Below are 22,340 nucleotides of genomic sequence, written 5' to 3'. Positions count from 1 at the left end.
CCGGAGAGCAGCCAGGGATCGAACCGGCGCCGCAGAGGCCGCGGGCAGCTTCGCAACCCAGCGCTCAACCGCTGCGCCACCGGGGAGGCCCTCTTCTGCCCATTTTTTGACTGGATTATTTTCTTTGTTGTTGAGTCTCATCAGCTCTTTGCAGATTTTTGTGATCAGTCCTTTATCATTAGTGTTGGGTGCAAAAATGTTCTCCCAGTTGGTGGGGTTTCTCTTTGTTTTTGTTATTGTCTCTTTTGCTGTGCAGAAGCTCTTTAATTTGATGTAGTCCCAGCTGTTTATCTTTGCCTTCACTATCACTGCTTTGGGTGATGTGTCTGTAAAGATGTCTTTGATGTGCAAATTACATAGTGTTTCGCCTATATTTCCTTCTATATATTTTATGGTTTCAGGTCTTATGTCTAGTTCTTTAATCCATTTTGAGTTGATTTTTGTGTATGGTGTGAGGTAGTGGTCAAGCTTCATTCTTTTGCATGCCCCCATTTTCTCTTAACCTCCTAAAGACATCCCTGTTTTCAGTGGGGATACTGCTTAGATTAAATGAAACTTGAGTGTTTGAGCGATGACAAGGGAGTCCCAACACACCCTCAAAGATGATTATGTCTTCACATAGCCCTCTCCAGACTAGAAAAGGCACCTACATCAGAATAAAACCTCTCACCCTACAGCTATCTCCGAAACAGATTTTGTAGGGATGAGGTAGAAACTGTGAACCTGTACTTTGTGAAGTTTCCTAGGTGATTTGTATGCGCAGCTGGGTTTGAGGATGATTAATTTAAACCAGGTACTTAATCTAGTAGCAGAGAAATTTATTGAAAAACACTAGACAGAGACCTAAAATAGGCAGAATGTTGGAAGAATTTTGATAGCATATATCATAATCTCCCAATGGAAGGAATAAAGGCCATACTTAACTTTCTACAGTTAAACAATATGATGAAACCATAAGAATGTCCATAATAGAGAATTTATGGTTTTCAAATACTTACAAATATTAAAAAGCTGGTTAATACCATGAACTAGAATTAAATAATTTATTATAAAGAAACTTTTCCCATAAATCTGTTTCATCAACATATATGACATTTTAGTATATTCATAACTGGTGTAGGAAAACTTTAAAAATTACTGTGAAAAACAAGAACGACATTCAGATAACTTGTGATTCTGTGCTCTAAAGTAATTTGGTTTGTACATAGGAATGTTGATTAAACAACTGACCTGAATGGTCAGTTGCAACAAAACCTTCCTTTCATTTCTCCATATAGAAGGAGGAAAGAGACATATGATATTGACTTTATAAATTTTCCAGATGTCAAAATTGGTCTGGTTGATTAACTATCAAGATAAGTTCCTTAAACCTATATTCTACTCCTAAATAACTAAATATAAATTGCTGATCAGCAATGAATAAAGTAAAGGTGGAGCCTAATTCCACTGAATCTGTTTTAAATGTATTATTTTGAGAACTGAGTCCCTCTCCTAATGAGATTGTTTTTTATGGAACAAGGGCATTTTTTACAGATTGTGGAACTCGACTTGCATAGTAGTCATAATTCCTCAGTGTGGCCAGCACCCCTGCAGAGTTCATGTGCTTCACCTCCTTGTTATACTGAAGGGCATTTCCATGGATATCAGTTAACTTGCCTGTGGAAGAAACATTAATACAGTATTAATGGCTGATTGGATCATTAGGTTTCTAGTTATTTTTAAGTGATTTTTGCTTCTTTATCAATAATGTGCAATTAATTCTGGATACAAAAGGACGATAATGAGTGACCATAAAGTTTAAGTTTTAATTCACTTGAAATTTAAGACTGTAGAGCAATTGTGACTAATTGAAGCATAAAAATTTATTTTTTCTCCCTGATTAAATGTAATTTAATTAAGCATTTTCAATTTATATTTTTTTTAAAGATTTATTTATTTATGCATACAAGAGCTGGGGTACAGGCCAGAGATGCAGGGGGTGAGAGGATTCACCAGAGACAGAGTGGGGAACAGAACAGGCAGACTGACCGAAATATACTGCTGAAGGGAGCAGTGGGCAAGACAGGAGAGGTCTGCCTCGCCATGTGGGTTTCTCCCAGGCTGACGGGGGCTGCGGATTACTTCATAGTGTGGTGCTTAACCCCTAGCATCAATTAATTTTCCTTTTCCTGAGGCAGTTACTCTCCCTATTTGTTATACTTCATCACCACTATTCCCATTTTCCAAAGTGGTTCTTCCTTCCAGAATTTAATATTAACATTTAATTTGGTAATAGCTGAAATGAAGTATGTACATAAACTAGAATTGTATAATACTATATTATATAAGTTTCATTTAACATCTAGATGAGGATGGATTGTGATGAATTTAACTTCTTTGTCATGAATTATGGTATCAGAGATCAACACCAACTATATTAGGAAAATGAGAGAATAAAAAATCATGTGTTTTGCTTAACAGTAGATAGGAATTCATGTCTATTTGAAAGTAAAAAATAATTTTATTGTGTACATATTTGTAATATTTTCATTTAGATGTTTTAAAAATCTAACTTTATGATCTTAAATATAGATCATTATTTGCTTAAAAGAAATAAGTAAGGTGATGACAATAATAATGAGTATTTTACTTTTCAAGGAAAAAACCCATAAAAGTAAGGCTATCATATATCAATAAGGGTGTAATTAAACTGTACATAGAGTGTATTCCAAAGAAAAATGAAATTATTGAAAAGCTACTTTGTCATCTATGAAATGTAGGGGTATGGGGGAAGGGGAGGTGGAGTGGATAATCTCTAAATTTCCTCCTATCTCTTACAGCCTAAGAGTCTAGGTAAAGTAATAGGCTTGAAATACTCTCTTAGCAAGACATAAAAACTGTAATTTCCTGAAATGCAATGGACTGACCTCCCACGGCATGTAAAATAACTTCGGGGGCGCAAGTGTCCCACTTCTTACATCCAGGACTCGCAAATACATAAGCAGATGCTTTGCCTTCAATCAGCTGAATAATCTGCAAGGTAAAGATAACAATTGTCTCTCAACCAAGAGATGATATGAAGTACAAATAAGAAAAAGTGCTGTTTCTATCAAGTAGTTTTCATCGGTTCCTTTTATCAGACTCAACTTAGCGTAAAGCCTTATTTAGCTGGTTTAAATATCCGAGTGTTGAAATACAAAGATGATGTGCACAAGCCTGGTGACGTGAGGGGGAGAGAGGTCAGATAAGCTCAAGGATTTCAAGTTAGAGAAAATTTTCTGCTTTTAATGTTTTGTTTTTTCTTACTGCAAAACAAAATATATTTAATGGAGAAAATTTAAGTTTTAATCTTGTGGAAAACCTAACCAATATTATATAAAAGTTAGAGAAATATCAACCAGCCCACTAATAAGCTAGGCAATGGGAAGAGGAATGATCATGCCCCAGGGGCATGTTGGAGAAGGATAAGCTCCAACTGGGCATGATGAATTTGAGATACCTGGAGGAGGTCATAATGATGATACTCAGGTGTATCATCAATCAGATGAGATTAGGGCTAGGAATGTAGGTAACATTGTGTCCATTTCCCAGTTTCCTCAGGAGACAGAAGTCTAGATGAAAGAATGAGAGAAGCGTCCAGGATGGGGCTGACAGGCCCCTCATTAGAGTGGGTAGGACAAAGGTGTAGGTAGCAATCCAAGAGAGATTCCTAAGAAATTAAAGGCTGCCAAGAGACATGGGGTCTGATCCTAATGACTTATCACTGAACTCTGATTGAAAAAGACCTGAAGCATCAGATCTTTGTAAAATTCAAATGTCGCTGAAAGGTGCTTTTCATGGTAACATTACAAACTTTAATCTCTTCTAAAACTTATTTTACATTGTTTTAAAGCCCTGTAATTCAGTGGCATTTCAGAATGGATGACAAACATCTTTCATACCTTATTTCCTGCTCCACCCACACGCAGCACACTGTCAGGGTTCATGGCCGTAACACAGTCCGTAACCAACTTGTTGCTATGGGAACGGGTCGTTGTGACAATGTGCTTCCCTGCAGGCACTTCTTTCAGCTGAAACCCGAAGGCTCCTAAACCTAAAATGCCCCAGATTGTCCGTCCCAACTCGGCATCTGGTCCTGCCTGTGTGAGTGAGTGAAACAACAGCAAAGTTTGAAATCATTTGGAGAAAATGTTAGCTAGTTATAAATAGAATATGTAGTTATAGTCACCTTATGATAGTTAACAAATAAAAACATGCTAATGTCATGAAGTACAAGAACGGTATCATCAACAAAGCCGTTTTCCTAGGAGAATGAACTGGTTATTCTCATTTTGCTTCATAACAGGGTTTCCAAGGTTCTGATGGGAACTTTTGGGCTTTCCTGGGAGCTTTCCAGGAAAAGGGAACTAACTCCTGTCCCTCTCTGAATCATCCAGTGATTTCATGATTATATCTGAAAAAGCTGTTTGCAGAGGGCACTGCAATCTCAGGAACTAGAATGCCACATACCATTTCTGTTTGCCTAAGAAACACGAAGGGCTGTCACAGTGGGTATAGGTGGCAGCGATTGTGTATTTTGCTGTTATAAAGACAGAGTAACTAAATAGGCTGATACTGAGGAGTAGCCATGGATAAAGCAGTTGCAGTTAAAGATTTTACGGAGAATTTTAGTTGTAAAATGACAAGGAAGCAAACTTAGGGTCTCTCCTTTCCTTTGCAGAGCTCAAAGAATTTTCAACTACATTACTGCAACTCTACATTTTATGTAGCAAAGCATAACCTGCATTTCATGGAAAGTAAAGCTGATGCACAAAATGATTAACTTGAAGTCCTCAAAATACCATAATATTAAGATACTAAGCAGATACTGTACACTACAGTCATATACTTCACAAATACTAAGCATGTACCACACCCGAGACTAAGTGTTTACATGTATTATCTCACTGCATCGTTCCAACAACCCCATGAAGGTGGTCTGATCCTCTTTGTTTCACAGATGAGAAAAGTGAGCTTCGGAATCAGTGAGTAACCTGACCAAAGAGTTCTAGGAGCCTCAAAATCAAACTTCTCTGTTCAAGGTCAGTATTCTTTTTCACTAAACTCTACTGCCTCAGGGAGCTTGTCAGGTGCTTCCAAACAGAACCCCTGAAGCACCCCACAACAGTGCCCTGCGTGCTGTAAGAGTGACATATGCTGATGTGACAGGATGGATCCCCTGGGCAGCACAGAGGGAAGGAAGCTGGAGTGGGCAGAGAACGAAATTGTGATGTTCTTGTGATGCAACAAGAAGACAGATTCAGTTAACCCAATGAGCACTCTGAGGCTCGGAGGGCCCTTCAGAGTGGTGCCAAAGTGGGATGAAATGCTAGCTTTATTCCCATGCAATAATCCATCAGTGGAAATGGAGTTCCTTGGGAAGAGTGTGTCACTGGGCAGGGCCACGCTTTAGAGGTGAGGCAATCCCTGAGCGGCAGACAGGTGAAGGTCTTCTGCTCATGTACTCCCTGCCGCCAGGCCCGCAGAGGAAGCAGTGAACACACACTAGGCTCTCAATGCATGTGCATGTGCTTCTCGTGTTCCCTCTTGGGGTGATATCACAGGAGAGGCTGGAATCTGGAAAGGACAGATAGGCTCGATGGTGGCTTGAGCTGCTGCTGAGGATTCAGCTTGACCACTGGGATGGATTTCATGAGTTCAAGAAACCTACCATGTTTATTAATTCAGCTTTCCAGTCATTCTGAAATATGAAAGGAGAGTGTACTAAAGTGTAGACCTGAGGATTCTGGTCTCTAAAAAATCATATCCCTCTGGAAAAGAATATGTAGCCATGAGGATGAGACAAAGGACTCTGGTGTGCAGGTGGAGTTAATGCCACCGCACAAAGCAGTCCCCAGCCTTCCTCTGTGCTCCTGACTACTTTTCTCTCACTGACTCACCTTCAAAAGCTCCACACTAGGGCCTCGCTGGTGGCTCAAGGGGTTAAGTCTCAGCACTACGAATCTATCGGCCACCACTGCAGCATGAGTTCAATCCCTGACCAGGGAGCTGACCTACATGGCACAGCAGACCTCTCCTGACTCACCAGCTGCTCCCCTCAGCAGTGTATTTCAGTAGATCTGCCTGTTCTGCTCCCCCCTCTTGTCTCTGGTGAATCCTCTCACTGCCCCCCTGTACCTTTGGCCTTGTATGTAAAGTTAAGTCAAACTTAGTTCTTGTATGCATAAATAAATAAATTTTTTTTTAAAAAAAAACAAGCTCCATACCAACTCTCGGCAGGGAAGGAGTGGAGAAAAGGCCAGTCTTTTCATCTCACTGGTGAGTTTATTAAGGTTCACAATGTTTAACATACAAGCTCTGGAATAAAGATGCACTGGTGGGTTTTTTGTTTTTGTTTTTGCACTAAGCTATGCTCTTTCGATTAGGTGTCTACCAGCTTCAGTATTTGTTAGAAGCAGTTACAAAGTCTAAATTAAGTCTTTTATCTGGCTCAAGAGAGTAATACAGACAAAGGGTAAAAACTTGGATAGGGGTTGAATCCCATAGCTGCCACTAAACAATTGGGTCAAGGGCAAGTCCCTTGCCTCAGTTTACTCTTCTTTAAAACAGGGACAAAGATGTCATTGAAGGACTGCATTGCATATTAAATGAGATAATACTTTGAGTATTACCTTACTCAGCAGAGTAAGCTATTGATACATTTAGCTGTGGTTATGATGATTATTATTCAAAATGGAAGAGTCAACTGCTGTCCTCGTTGTTGGAATGAATTATAAGGCAAAGAGGCAAGAGAAAAGGGAGAAAATGAGGGTACGAAAAGGAATGTGGTGAAGAGAGATGACAAAGGAGATGACAGGAGAAAATGAACTGTATGTGGAATGGACATGACAAACCTGGTGCACGGGTGGCCTACCCCTTTCCTACCTGCTGGTGGGGCCAAAACTCTAGCTATTTTTCTCACCTTTGCTTCATTCCTGGCTTCCCTTAACTTCTCCTTTTCATTGTTCTGTGGAAAATGAATACAATTTTTCTAATCTGAGAAAGAAGTGATGGAAATTATTAACAACTGCTAAGCACTTATCTCTTTTTTGATGAAAATGCCATGCATTACAAAGTTAGCTATGCAGGATTACCCTTCTTTTAAATACTATATACAAGTATTAACTTAAAGTTATAAATTAGCACAAATTTGTGTCTTCATATAAAAATACATTAGAGGCATATTAAAAGAACTAACGTCCATATAAACAGTTCAATAAGACATTCCCAGTAATGCAGAACTATTTTAGTTAAATAATTCTAAAAAGCATATGATTGTAGATAAAACATTCTTTAGAAATGTCAGGAAAAAAAAACATTTACTTTAGCAGAAGATATTAATCTTGCTCTTAACTCAACCTGGAAATTCAGAAGTTTTAATCCCTATTTTGTTTCTTAAAATTTTTCTAAGTACACTATGAAAATACCTTAAAAGTTTTATCTTGACCTTTAAAATATATTGTGATTTAATGATATACTCCTGCTTTGGAACTACATTGGTCTGATGTTTCTTAGGAAGATAATTTCTTGAAAGTATAACAGGAAGTCAAAGCAGATTAGAGAGAGAAAGTGGGAGGAAGAGAGCAAGAGCACATTTAGTCCTGTTATCAGCACCAGCTGGACTACCAGCATGTTGTCTTGGCAGAAATAATTTGTTTCTTCAGTGTGCCAAGAACCACCTATAAATCAGGTATCTTGAGGACCAAGCTAATCAAGGACCATTTGGGTTATTTCCAAACTTTTGCATTTGAATTAGCAGGAATGCATAAAAATATATGTAATGTACACAGTGCACACACATCTACAAAAATGTACATTCTTGAAATCAATGAGCTCAAAAGTTCTAATTCAATAGGTCTGGGATGTGAATCTGCATTCTTAAAAGCTCTCCAGATTACTGCATGTGCAACCAAGCTAGCTGCCCCTGGATTAGACACACCAGGAGCACAGAACACACTATGGTCAGTTACCTCACAGGATCTTTTTGTATTGCTCAGTCATACCTGGTAGTTGTAATATGGCTGGTTAATAACTCCTGCAATGGCTTTTCCTTCATAAGCAATTCCAATAAGGACTGTTACATTATCAAGAAGACCTATGAAGAAGAAATAAGTATCAACCAGATGCTCTCATGTTATGACTCATCTTTAGCACACCCACTGTTCCAAGTTGTTTTTTCAGTAAAGGTAAGGAATTTGCAAGAACTCTTTCAGGATCCATCTTATCGAAAAATGCACAAATTATAGGAGAACTGACCAGAGATAGTAGGGTCCATGCCACTTAACAAAACTGGCAATTATTTTCTCATCAGTATGATTTGTAAACTAAATAAAGCATGACTGAAGCCAGTATCATTTGATTCTCCTGTACGCCATTTGCCTCCTCACCCCCATCTGCTGAGTCACCCTTTTCCAGGATCTCTCTCTGCACTCAACATTCCAGACTCCAAAGCAAGGTATCTCCAAGTGAGGGGCATAGACTAACAAACAGCATTAGGATTAACTAGCAACATTTTTACAATGCAGATTCTCGGCTGTCTGGGTACTTGTATATACTGAAGCTGTCTAGAGCTTCTCTGTTTCCCGGTGGATTACAGAGACATTTTCAGTGCATACACACAACTCACTCATTATAGATCTGACTCGTCCAAGCAAAGAAAAGTAGTTTTTTCTAGTCATTGAGAATATTTTTTAAGCCATGAAGCTGAGAACCAAAATAAGAAACCCACAAAGATCTTCATTTAAAATATAGAACTCTAAGCTTATGCTTTGCTCCAAAAACTCTAGCACTCAGTCTGTTTCTTCTTACTTTCCTGTTAGCAATTTTATTGTAATTTGCTGCTTTCTCAACCCAAATGCCCAAAAATAGATGACTGGATCAAGAAGATGTGGCACATATACACAATGGAATATTATTCAGCAATCAAAAAAGATAAACTCATGCCATTTGCAGCAACATGGATCAAACTAGAAGGAATTATGCTCAGTGAAATAAGCCAGAAGGAAAAAGAAAAATATCAGATGGTTTCACTTATAGCAGGATAATAGGGGAACCAAATTAAGACATCAGTATAAAAAAATAATTAACAGTACAAAACACAACAAAGCAAAAACAGATGATTATAAATCAGACATACTGCAAGGGAGGACGAAGGAGAGGGATGGGGGGAGGGAGGGAGGGAGGAGCCCAGGGGACTGAGGTGATGGTGCACGGGTGCATTGGGGAAGGAAACTCTATGGGGACTACACCTGAGGGGGTGGGGGAAGCAAATATTGTTTAAAAATGAACAATGATTTAAAAAATTTTAAAAATTAATACTAAAATAAATAAATAAATAAATAATTTGCTTTCTATTTTTTCTCATTTTAAATAATTTCAGAGAGGAGGAACAGTATACTGTGTTTCAAAACCCACATTTAAAGGGAGGCTGTGATGTGAAAAAGTGGTTTGAAGATAGAAGAAAGCGGGATGGGCATGGGAGGCTGGTGGTGGCTGAGAAGGACAGGACATCTGCTCCGTGTTGTCTTTCTATTTTTTTTTAAAAAATTTATTTATTTATTTATGCAAGCACTGGGTACAGTCAGAAGCGCAGGAGGGTGAGAGAATTCACCAGAGCCAGAGCGGGGTACAGAACAGGCAAACCGACAAAATACACTGCTAAGGGGAGCAGCGGGCGGTAGGAGAGGTCTGCTTGCCATGTGGGACCCTCGCTGGTGGCCAGGGACCGAACCGGCACTGCAGAGGCTGTGGGCAGCTTTACAGCCCTGCGCTTAACGGTGGCGCCACCAAGGGGAGGCACTGCATTGTCTTTCTATTAATAAAGCTGGGGGTTCATTATTGTTTAAAGATGGGTTTAGTGTGTTAGTTATCTCATCTGGAGGACATCTGGATTGTGGGGCTGGTAGAGTGTGTATAGTGATGACATCATTGGCCTATAAGAGTTATCAAGGATGAGCACAAATAAGCTATAGGACAGACACAGAAAATATGGACACCAGCTTTTCACATAACATATGAAATGGCAAATGTTTACAAGTGAACATCATATACCAATCCTGCTGTCATGTTCAAAGACAAAAGAGATACTAACCTTCAGTATATTCCTTGGTACCATCTAGAGGATCAACCCAGACCACAAGCTAAAAAAAGAAAAAAAAATATATCCAAATTAAAGGAAGATGTGTTATAGATACACAATGGAATACTACTCAGCTACAAAAAGAGACTCCATGTTGGGACAACATGGATGGAACTGGAGGGGATCATGCCAAGTGAAATAAGTCAAAAAGAGAAGAATAAATATTGGATCGCTTCACTTATATGTGGAATATAAAGAAACAAGACAAAGGATAAGATAGTACCAATCAATTAACAAACCCTAGAAATCTGTATGAAAGGGGTAGGGGGAAGGAGGGGGGCAGAGCACAATGGACCATAGTGAAGGACCCTGGGTGCCTTGGTGAGGTGTGGTAACGTACATCTGAAGAGGTATGATCCTACACTTCTGAATCACATACAGTGTTAAAAACCTATGTTACCTCAATAAAATTAAAATTAAAAACAAGTATATTTCTCCCGCCCCAATTTTGGAAACTAAAGACATAAAGACAAACTCCAGACATCTCTGAAGCCAGGGATTTAATGTGAGCAACTATAATAAAAGTAACCAAAGGGATTTCTATGGCCTGTTATAGATAAGGTAGGGATGTGTTTCACCTCTTCCCAGCCCCAATTACTCATCAAATGCTTTACTACCAAACTTATAAGTTAGATGTATTGCATAAAAACACAGTATTAATAGCTGCAGAGTGGAGAGGAAACCAGCAGAATGAGAAAGCCAGACATTCTGTGTGGTTGCCTGATACTTCTGTGTTGCCCTAAAAGATCTCAAGTTCTTGATTGTCTGCATTTTATAACTACTAACAGGCAAACTTTATTTCCTTTACTGTGATGAAAATGAAGAATAGAGAGTTAAAGTAATACTCAGGAGCATACGTCTTCCTCTTTGATGGCACTGTACTGTGATGGGCACGGCTGCTTCAGAATCTCCTCCCACTGACCATCTTCAATCAGCTCCTGATCGACTTCTTCCGAGGGCAGATCCTAAAGCAGGAACATGGGATGTTACTAAAGCTTTCAACTCACTCTGATTTTTCTCATTATTAGAAGAACCGCAGCACCATAGTTTGCCCTAGTCCTTCCTATTCATGATGTATGTCCAGAGCTTTTAAAGAAAACCAAAAAAAATTGCAAAAATGACCATATGTGGCTCATCAAAGTTGACTACAAAGGGTCACAATGCCAATATCCTAAGTGGAATTTAACATTAAAAGAATGTTTAAGTGTAAAAACTTATTGAAACAGGGACTCTGACATTAGATACTTCCAGTCTCTCAATTGCATGAGGTGTCAATTCTTTCACTGTTACCATGTTCCCATCTCTGGGAAAGTATGCAAGTAAACCTGATTAAAAACAAAACCCAGAAGCAGCAAAACCCATCTCATTCCGAAGTTCTAGAACTCTGTCATCTTACAGTTTAATGCCAATTATGAACAGTAGTTATATCGTCTGTGGTGAAGAACTGCAACATCAGCCTAGAAATGGGCCAATATATTTTAAAATCAGATATTTCCTGTAAGTCCAAGGACTACATTAATGGCTTTTGTATTAAAAACACTAGATATAATACTTGAGATCACAACAGTGGTATACACATAATTAAAGTGGTAATTATCAGTTCACATGGTAAGCAAGGATTAAAACAACACTATATCCCTGAGAAGTCTTACCTCTTCCCCTATGATCGTTAGTTTGGGGAATTTCCGTGCCAGTGACGAACATATACTCATTTGCACCAGGCGGTCAGCTTTGGTCTGCAGGTCAGTCGCGCAGGTCTGCAACAAAGAACACGAATTGTAGAATTACTATGAAATGTGTAGTCTTCTGATTCCGTGAGTGCTTGTTTCACCATCTGTTTTTATTTTATTTTTTTTTTAATATTAAATTTTATTTTTATATTCCCCCATACAATTGCAAATGCCCCATTCTGACCCCAATCCTTCCCCTCCCGCCCCCCACCCCCAAAAAGTAAAAATATGGAACGCTTCACGAATTTGCGTGTCATCCTTGCGCAGGGGCCATGCTAATCTTCTCTGTATCGTTCCAATTTTAGTATATGTGCTGCCGAAGCGAGCACCACCATCTGTTTTTAGACTCATGGAACTTAACACACCAAATGAATCAACCAGTTTCTTGGTGTGGCTATTCTCACGGGATTGATAGTGGCTTCAGTTTGGAAAGGAGCTTTTAAATTATGTAGTACATTATCTCCCCAATTCATAAATTGCTATCATAAGCAACTGCTCTAATCTCTTGCTTAACAGGAAATTCATAACTTTTCAAGGCAGTCAAAGGTAAAAACAGTACCTCTAATTACTGCAAAGATATCCCATATATGGATTCTTCAGTAACTTTTACTCACTAATCTCAATCCTAACAATTCAAGAGGCCCCCAAGGACAATTCTTTATATAGACAATTTCTTTCATACAGAAAGAATTCCCATTTCTAAAATAAAAAAATATGAAACAAACAGCAGAATACTTACTATATGGCTCACCTATGAGCCCCGCCCCCCCCATTCTACATATTAGAAGGTCACACTCCAGAAACAAAGTAGAAAACCTTGAGATTGAGTCACAACCTCCTTTGTTTCTTTGCTTTCAGAGAATTATGACATGTTGCAATTTGTAGATGCCTGGCTAGGTGGATTTACAGATTATATTAAACAATAGAATTTTCACAATACTCTGTAAAGGAATGATCATGAAAAGCAAACCACTTAATGCCACACTAAAGTTTGCTGGTTATCTCAATGCGAAGTACTATTTTGCTAGCATGTAGAGCCACAAAGACAGTGTCTCTGACACATAGTAGGTGCTTTATAAATAAATGTACAGTGAAACTACTTAAAAGCATTGTTAAATCTGAAAATTTCTTACAACTCAAACAAGTTTAGAGACCATTTCTCCAGAGAAAAACAGAAATGACAGGCATTTGATTATATTAAGGAAGCCATAGCAACCTTTTTCTTCTCTAAAATAAATAGTTTCTGCTCTTTCTACTGACAAAGTGCCAGACCTCATCATTCTGAGTCCTTGGTGTGACAAATCTGATTTTGCTCTTTTAAAATAAGGTGTCAACAGGTGAATGCAAAGTATGAGCAGTGCCTGACCAGCAAGGAGGATAGTGAGAGTATTACTTCCTAACTTGAACACTGTATTTCTATTACACCTAAGTTACCAGCTACAAAGTGGCACAGCTGCTATCATGACAAAATAAAATCAATTTAAACAAAATAAGTGATGGTAGAGAAAAAAATTGGAAAGAAACAATCCATGATACTGGCAGTGTTAGTATGATGGATGACGGCTGTACTTTTTCTAATTTTTTCCATTCCTATTTTAAGAGAAAATGATAAAAAAGACAATAAGATTAGTAGCCTTGTGAAAGTAGCTGTTTTACATTGTTGGTGTATCTTTGATAGTGGAAGTGGTCAACTAAAACCTTTTTCCATTCCTGTGATAATATCCTGTTGAATTTAGCCAATGTTTCTCAAAGTCTGCAAATATTTTTAATACATATTCTTTGATCTAATACATCAACTGGTCCTCCTAGCTTCACTTCATTGCCAACTTTATAAGCATACTTCTCTGTATCCTCCTCTTCCATAACATTATAAATATTTTAAATCGTATTTAAGTAAATGCTTAAAGAGAAACGGACAGAGCTAGAGGACAGTCCTATAATGTTTTACCAAGGATGTTTTCGGGTTGAAAATTAGTTACAATTTTGGGTAACACTGTTCACCCAGTTATGAATATACCTAATGGTGGATCAAGATGTCATCTATAGATTTACTAATGACTTGAATCTTTCTTTGAAAATGAAAAATAAGAGACTGTAACAAATTTTTTTCTTACGACAAGACACCGTATGTCTATTTCCTATACTACTAAGTCAATAATTCCATCAGAAAAGGAAATGATACTACTTCTATTTGTTCTTATGATTTCTACTCTTAATTTTTAAAAGTATTCCTATTGAATAGCATAATTGGCTCACAGGAACTTGTTTCTAAGTTGATTTTTACTCATATATATGGTCCTCAATTTTTTAGATGCCTGATTTCACTGTAATTCTTTTTAAATCACTGAAGTGTTAATGGTGAAGCATATCCTGTAATTTTCTCACTAGGGTAAAATTATAATACAATCTTCCTTAAAGAATCTGAGAAAAAGTCAACATATGGAAACCTGTATTTAAAAATTGTAGTATGAAATATAGCTAAATCTTAGAAAGGAAATGGTATTTTAAATTAGAGCACAGGCATATTGGGATTTTTTTAAAGGCTGAGGATACAGACCAGTCAAACTGCATTCTATACTAAACAGGAAAAAAAGCCTAGGAAAAAGGTGAAAAACTATGTTTTCTGCCCCTCATGTCTCACAACATGTGGTGGCATTGCTTTTAAGAATCATGTATCCCGGGCCTCCCTTGTGGTGCAAGTGGTTTAGACGCAACCTATGAAGCTATCCACAGCCACTGCAGCACGAGTTCAATCCCTGACCAGGGAAATACCCATATGGCACAGCAGACCTCTCCTGACTTGCCCGCTGCTCCCCTCAGCAGTATATTTTATTCAATCTGCCTGTTCTGTTCCCCACTCTGTTTCTGGTGAATCCTCTCACCACCCACACCTCTGGCCTGTACCCCAGTTCTTGTATGCATAAATAAATAATTTTTTTTAAAAAAGAGAGAATTATGTACCCTGGTGGCACAGGAGTTAAAGTCTCAGCTCTATCAAGCTATTGCCAGCCACTGCAGCATGAGTTCAATCCCCCACCAGAGAGCTGACCCAAATGGCACAGCAGACCTCTCCTTTCTCTCCTGCTGCTCCCCTCAGCAGTGTATTTCAGTAGATCTTCCTGTTCTGCTCCCCACTCTGGTGAATCCTCTCACCCCCTGCACCTCTGGCCTACACTCCAGTTCTTGTATCCATAAATAAATAAAATTAAATCTTAAAAAAAAAAAAACGCTTGGATATATGGGGTTCTGATTTGATTTTTAGCAAACACATCAAGTTCACTAAGGACTGCGTGACTTTGCATATGATAGATTTTAGGATTTGAAGCTCAGTTACAATGCTTTGGGGCTGGACACAGTCAGAAGGCCCAGTCATGTAAGTTCAGTCATATAACACTGGCTTTGGCTACAAGAAGTCTGGAGTCATTTTCAAAGTAGAAACAGGGCTCATGTGAATTAGGGATCTTGTGATTTCTGTAAGGGATCATTGATCATTTTGTATTAAAGTTGGCACAGGTTATTACAGCAGTCAGCTAATCTCAAGGAACAAAAATAAAGTTGGTATGAAACAAGATGAGGCTTTCAGTACCTTCTCCACGATACCCAAGTCTCCTTCAGCAATAACACGTCTGACTATCACGCCTGCCTTTTGAGCAACAGAGTATGCTGAGGCTACCAACCGCATCAGCACAGTGTGACCAGACGCCATGATGAGCCCTAGAGGGGGACTGAGAGAGATGCTGTTACCTTCAAAGTCAACTACAGGTTTCATGAACTTGAATTCTACCCAACACATATAATCGGCACTTACCTGGGGCTGCACCAATTAACTGTAAATTATTACTAAAAGAAGATTAGAAAAAAACAAGGAATATATAGCATCAGGAATGTAAGTGCATGCATGGATTAATTAAAAAGGAGAGGACTGGATGGGACTACAATTCATTTCTGTAAATCAATGAATATCCCTTTAGAGTAAGTCAGTTAACTAAATATGATCACTCATCTGGAAACATGATGAATGTTAAGACAAGTCCCTGGTCCCAATGAGAAATATAGAAAAAACAGCCTTTAGGATGAAGTATATTGCTCTTTGAAAATATAAATGTACACCCTGCAATTCCAGTGAGTATTCTGATGCTGGAAAGTGCCACCCAAACTCCTCCGGGACTGAAAGACATATTTCCCGGCTGCTAAGAGTAAAGCAAACAGGTGCCCTTCAGCTGCCATCTTTCTTTGAGACTATATCTGCTGAGAAGAGCCATTTCACTTGAACCTGGTCAACAGCAGGGGTTAAAGGCCACTGCCCCCTCTAACAGGGTTGCTGCCCCAACTGTGATGGGCATCCCTTCTTCCGAATGCCTATGGGGTCAGCTGAGGCCTTCCTGGTGCACATAGCATCATGACTCTCAACTTGCCCCCCATCCACCCCAGTTCTATTGCTTCCCCTCCCACCAGCGGGACACTTTATCTCTGGGCCTTAGAATGTTTACTAGAAAGCAACCTATGACAAAAGATCTCCCACCACTAATCAAATCAGGTCAACATTATTTCAGTGCAGTAAGGGTACATGATACAGAACATGCAGGACATCGGAAACCTCAGATCAACAACAGTTCTCATTCTACCACCAGTTTCTGATGCATTTTAACCTCTTCCTAACTTTTTTTTTTCCATCATCTACATTCTATTCACAGTGATTATGAACAAAATTGAGACAATCAACAAGTATTTAAATCCTATCAGAAGAAGACAGAATTGTAATCGGTAAGGTCATGACCCACTGTGTCCAGAATGAAGTGGAAATTAAAGGGGTTTGTCTCTATATTTGAATTGAGTTTATTTACATCAACATTTCATTATACTATGAACATTTATTTACTACATTTATTTACTAGTTTATTTACTACATCAACATTTCATTATACTATATTATGCCATTATATAATGTTCCTGGCATACCAAGCATTACAAGTGTAATAAACTTAAAATTATTACTTACGATATTTCGAACATCTCAAAGAGAGAAGTAATCTAGCCAATGCTTTGTTGGCCTGACCTCTACTTCCTTCTATCCATGACTAGTCAATATTGGGTTTATACTACAGTGGAAAAGGTTGTTGTCAGACAATTAATGGCATGACCCGGATGTCTTAAACATATTTTATTATGGGCTGGTATGCTCTACAGTCCTCATGTTATATAAGACTCCATTTGTGAAAGGCCAATCATTTTCCCTCCCTGTATGGTTTTGTTCTAGCTTTTCACAGGTATCATTTAGCCAGGTATCTTTCAGTCAGTTAAGCAATCATTCAAATGTTGTCAGGATTTATGTGACTTGATCAACCACTTCCTTCTGTGTGTGCTAAGTCCACAGTATTTTCTTCCAAACGTTTAGGCTTTGTCTTTCTATTACTTTCCTCATAAAATGTATAACTATATTTATAAACCACCATTTAAAAGGTAACAGTTTTTTAAGAATATAAGAAGTTAGATTTGATGGAAAGCACAACAATGAGCTATAAAGAAATCCAGAAAATCCTTTTTATTAATAGTTGGTAAATAGAAAATATTTCCACCATTTTCTCAGATGTTCTTCTTTGATCCAAAATGAATTAGTAAGGAAGTATTACTATCCCCTAGTCCAAACATTTTTCTTACATATTTTCTAAACACAAAAATAATTTTGGTATATTTTATATAAAGAAAATTTAGCTGATGATATTATGCAATATGCAAAATCTGTGAAAAAAGTTCTGGTAGTTTTTTAAATTATACCCCTCCCAGACTCCAAATGAGAATTACCTGTTGATGGCATAGGTAGACTCAGAGAAGGCCAAAAAGCTACCTGCAAACAGGTAACTTCCTTACAGCATTCAGGTTATACCTTCTCTACCAGTTTTTCAACCTTCTGGGTCATACACCACCTTTAGTGACTGTGTCTTTCTGAAAGCTTGCTGAAAAACAGCAGAGGTATTGAAGCCAACTATCTGTGTTCAAATCCTGGCTCTGGCACCTATTAGCTGTGTGGCCTACTTAAGCAGAGATGTGCCTCAAACTGTAAAATGAGATAACAGCAGTAGAGGGTTGTACTATATATTTTTCTCACCTGGCAATAAATAATTTTTGGTTCAGTTTTATGATGACAGTTTTTTTGACACTTTTTTTAGAGATTTATTTATTTATGCATACAAGAGCTGGGGTGTAGGCCAGAGGTGCAGGGATGGGGAGGTGAGAGGATTCACCAGAGACAGCGGGGAGTAGAACAGGCGGATCTACTGAAATACACTGCTAAGGGGAGCAGTGGGTGGGACATGAGAGGTCTGCTGTGCCATGTGGTTCAGCTCCCTGGTGGCGGATCAAACTCCAGCTGCAGTGGTGTGGATTGCTTCACAGTGCTAAGACTTAATCCCCTGAGTCAACAGGGAGGCCCTGGCAAACAATTTTTTAAAGTGTAATTCCTTCTTCTTCCTTTTTTTTTTTTTAAATACAAAGCTAATCCACAAACAAGTACAACCAAGACACTTTATCTCACACACTCCCATAGGAATTCCCTCCAATTTGCTGATCACTGACTAGGCCAGTGTGAAAGTAAGGGGAAGACTTTTTTTAAGTAGCACTGTGGTAGGGCTTGGGGGTATCAAGACTGAGAACAGGCTCTCATACCTGTCTCCATTAACACTTGCTGGGAGGAGAGGGGCCAAAGACCCTGGGACTGCAGACAAACACAGTGAGAATGGGTCCCCCTTCCCAAGAGAAAAGGAAACTACACGTTCCTCCCGCTGGCACAGGTGCGGTGAAACTGCATCCTTAGCCTAGATGGCTGGCTCTGGGCCTGCCTGTTTCTGGGGGCACCCTTGCATAGCCACATCCCTTAGCAAGGCTGTAGCAATCATTAAGTGACTGACACACATAAAGCACTTACAAGTTTTGGGACAGGTAAGCACTGTGTAATACCGATTAACCATCATTATTATGATTATTCTCACCAGAGACTATCCTGCAAGGATATTAGGGTAGTGTTAAGGACACAAAATTTCTATAGCTTCTGAAACACTGTTTTGACCTTTGGGGTGTAATATAATTAATATGACTCTGAATCACAGTACAGATTAATAACATTTCTAGCTTGAGGCTCAGTGAACAATTGAAAAAAAGACTGTATAACACTTAAGGCAATCAACCTAACACATCCCATCTAAGAAATATTTTTTAATTTATTTTTTGTTTGGGGACTCCCTGGTGGCACAAGGGGTTAAGATGCAACCTGTGAAGCTATTCACAGCCTCTGCAGCACCAGTTTGATCCCTGGCCAGGGAACTACCCACATTGCACAGCAGACCTCTGCTGACTCACCCGCTACTCCCCTCAGCAGTGAGCAGTGTATTTCAGTCAATCTGCCTGTTCTGCTCCCCACTCTGTCTCTGGTGAATCCTCTCACCCCCAAACACACCTCTGGCCTGTACTCCAGTTCATCTATGCATAAATAAATAAATCTTAAAAAAAACTATTTTTTGTTTAGGAAATCTTTATAGCTGCAACAGGTCTAGTTTAGAAGGATAAAAGCAATAGGAATCAAATGCACAGTTTCTTTTCACAGCCTGGGAGACAGGTCTTGAATTCAATATAATGGTGGGGACCTTTATGAGGGTTAGGATCTAAAAAATGACTAACAAGTTCTTCATCAAAATAGTAATTATTTATCTAGTGCAATCTGACCAAATCAAGTTGCTAAAGTTCAAGGTCATCATGAAAAAGAAAAATGGAACATAACAGAATAAATTCTGAAAAAATGAGTAGACACTCTCCTTATGAGTTATAATATACTGAATTACAGTCATTAAAACAGTTTAGGCCTGGGCAGAATAGAGAGACAAATTAATGGAATCAAATATATTGTAAAGAGAGATCAAAAACACTAACGGTGGTATTTCAAACCATGGGGATAAAGATGTGTGTATAAAAGGGATAGAAATTGTTAAGCTTTCAAAAAACTATTGGGATCTTTTTGAGTTCGTCATATATATATATATATATATATATATATATATATATATTCCAGATTAATGCTTCATTTTAAAAGAATCAAATCATACAAATATGGGAACAAAACATGGGTGAAATCTTCTATAAAGATGGTAAAGGAATTTTAAACATGATTTAAAAAAACCTAAGAAGAGCCTCCTTGGTGGCGCAAGGGGTTAAGCACCTCAGTATGAAGCAATTCGCAGCCTCTGCAGCACGAGTTCGATCCCCGGCCAGCCAAGGAAAAACACACATGGCGAGGCAGACCTCCCCTATCTTGCCGGCTGCTCCCCTCAGCAGTGTGTTTCAGTCAGTCTGCCTGTTCTGTTCCCCACTCTCAGTGGATCCTCTCACCCCCTGCATTTCTGGCCTGCACCCAGCTCTTGTATGCATAAATAAATAAATCTTAAAAAAAAAAGCCTCCCTTTAAAAAATAAAAATAACAAACCTAAGAACCCATGAAAGAATATATTGATAAACTTGACTGCACAAAAATGAAAACGTCTATATTGCCAAAATACCATAAGCAAGGCAAACAAATTTTGTATCACTAGACAAAGCAGTTAATTTCTGTTACGTAAAAGGGCTTTTACATATCAATAGGTAAATGAGGAATAATCCAGTAGAAAACGGACAATGGGCATGCACACGCAAGCGGTAGAAAGGGCGAAGCGATGGCTTTCTAAATACAGGAAATGTTCGACTGCACGGATTATTTGTGATTATGGCACAGGTAAGGTAAAGGTTGCTCAGGGCTGGCCCGAGCGAGGGAACAAGTTCCTGGACTTTGTTAGCAAGAATGTAAAGTAGGAGCTCTGAAATGGAATTAATTGCTAATCGAAGTAGCAATTATATTTTCAGGGAAACCAAAGCATATCAAGCAAGTCTACAAATACGCAGGAATGCCAGTAGGAAGAATACCTGGCGTGCTTATGAAATTTAATTTCAGGTGTAAAACAGCTGAAATCGGGGGGTACCCTGACGGACCCAATGTCTAGATTTGCCTCGTTATTCCCCCAATATCTTGCCTTCAAGAGGCCGCAGCACGAAAATCAAAGCACACACAAATCATTAAAATGCCGACACCCCAGAACTCAGGTGCGAAAGAGGAGGTAGGCTCCACCTAAACTTTCGTTTTTTAACCTACCTCCCTTGAAACGCCTCAAATCTGTGCAAAGGGATGCAGTCAGGGGAATCTGCCAGAGGCCCTGGCACTGACCCACAAGAAAGAAACTTACTTTCGGTGACCAGCCTGGGCAGTTAGTGGAGACAGCACAAAACGCGTTCCAGCGCACACCCGCCTCGCAACGCCCGGTCCGCGCTCTGCGCTGTCAGCCGCGCGCGCAGGGCGGAGGGCAACCCTTGCTCGCTACTGAGCATGCGGGACACGAGGCGCAGGCGCAGAACGGCTACTTCCCACGGCCCCTGCGGATTCCCGATCCGCTCCAAAAATCCACTTCTCCTTGTTTTCACCAAGCCCCCTGGAGCCTGCTGTCGCCCCCTATGGAGGAGAAAAGTGTGTCTGTTTTGGTTTTTTAAGATTTATTTATTTATGTGTTTGAGAACTGGGGTACAGGCCAGAGGTGGGGAGGGGGTGAGAGAACTCACCAGAGACAGAGTGGGGAGCAGAACAGACAGATTGTAAGGGCAGGAACAGGCACAGTGCAGGTTTTCTGATCCCATACAGACCAGGTAAAGGAGGAGTCAGAGTCCTCAGTGGTTTTTGCAGGTCTTTTATTGGGGTTCACCAGGCATATGGCAGGCAGAGGTGTTGGCTGGGGGGCTGGGAGGCTGGCAGGCCCCCCAGCCCCCAGCAAGTCTTCACTCTATCTGGGCTCTCTGGCGTTCCTTCTGCTGCTTCTTGGCTTCTCTTTCGGCGTCTGCTTTGGCTTCTTCTAGCGTCCAGGTGACGCCACCCTTAAAAAGCACAGTCTTAGCGCAGGTGTACCCACTTCAGGTGCCCGCCATCAGCATGCATTCAGGATCACAGAGTTCCTTCATCTATCCTGATGGCGGGAGGGCAGAAAAGCCTGATACATTTTACCTTACCCTACACAGAGATGCAGACGAGTCAGGAGAGGTCTGCTGTGCCGTGTGGGTAGCTCCCTGGCCAGGGATCAAACTCATGCTGCAGTGGCTCTGGATAGCTTCATAGGTTGCGTCTTAATCCCTTGTGCCACCACGGAGGCCCCTTGTTTTTAATGCAAGCAATCCATTTTGTGCAGGCCTTTTCCTAGAAACTTGGTTCCTCAGAATGGAGTTGCTTTATCTCCTGATAAGGCAGAGCCATAATGCACCCTCCAGTGTTGCAGTTTAGATGCTGAGGAAAACTCAAGCCACAATCTCAAACATTTTTGTGATTTTTCTCCCACTGCTTTACACATTACTTCATTCAAAAGCATTTTCTTTTAGTTTTTTTAAACAGTTGCCTT

The 22,340-nt window shown here is 39.5% G+C and overlaps 1 protein-coding gene and 1 non-coding gene across 3 annotated transcripts; both read right to left on the bottom strand.

Annotated features, from left to right (window-relative positions):
• Window positions 1-187: 187 nt before the first annotated feature.
• BPNT1 (3'(2'), 5'-bisphosphate nucleotidase 1) lies at window positions 188-21,251 on the bottom strand. Of its 2 annotated transcripts, XM_037496227.2 has the most exons (10): window positions 21,147-21,251; window positions 15,473-15,611; window positions 11,809-11,913; window positions 11,014-11,121; window positions 10,109-10,157; window positions 8,022-8,113; window positions 6,941-6,985; window positions 3,921-4,118; window positions 2,907-3,012; window positions 192-1,656 (listed from the first exon to the last, which is right to left on the bottom strand). In XM_037496227.2, exons 2-10 carry the CDS (start codon window positions 15,590-15,592, stop codon window positions 1,508-1,510), a joined length of 972 nt encoding a protein of 323 aa, XP_037352124.1. In that variant the 5' UTR covers window positions 15,593-15,611; window positions 21,147-21,251; the 3' UTR covers window positions 192-1,507. The 2 variants fall into 2 exon arrangements, with proteins under 2 accessions (XP_037352125.1, XP_037352124.1); XM_037496228.2 differs by lacking the exon at window positions 6,941-6,985 and having other exon boundaries at window positions 188-1,656.
• LOC119234996 (U6 spliceosomal RNA) lies at window positions 12,109-12,215 on the bottom strand. The gene has a single exon (XR_005122753.1). It is a non-coding gene; the product is annotated as a U6 spliceosomal RNA (small nuclear RNA).
• Window positions 21,252-22,340: the final 1,089 nt, after the last annotated feature.

Source organism: Talpa occidentalis, unplaced genomic scaffold (assembly GCF_014898055.3).
Source record: "Talpa occidentalis isolate TD23 unplaced genomic scaffold, MPIMG_talOcc4v2.1 talOcc4.8, whole genome shotgun sequence".
In the NCBI taxonomy this organism is placed as follows: Eukaryota; Metazoa; Chordata; class Mammalia; order Eulipotyphla; family Talpidae; genus Talpa; species Talpa occidentalis.
The sequence above is the reverse complement of the archived record's forward strand: the minus strand, read 5'-3'. Positions and strand labels throughout refer to the sequence as shown.

What these genes read in the sequence shown, in the direction of transcription:
- BPNT1 (XM_037496227.2), bottom strand. Translation starts at nt 15,592, where the DNA reads ATGGCGTCTGGTCACACTGTGCTGATGCGGTTGGTAGCCTCAGCATAC. An exon ending in AAGCCAGGAATGAAGCAAAG is followed by an intron (nt 4,119 to 6,940) that starts GTGAGAAAAATA and finishes TCACTCACACAG; the next exon opens with GCAGGACCAGATGCCGAGTT. An exon ending in TGGGTGGAGCAGGAAATAAG is followed by an intron (nt 3,013 to 3,920) that starts GTATGAAAGATG and finishes TTTACCTTGCAG; the next exon opens with ATTATTCAGCTGATTGAAGG.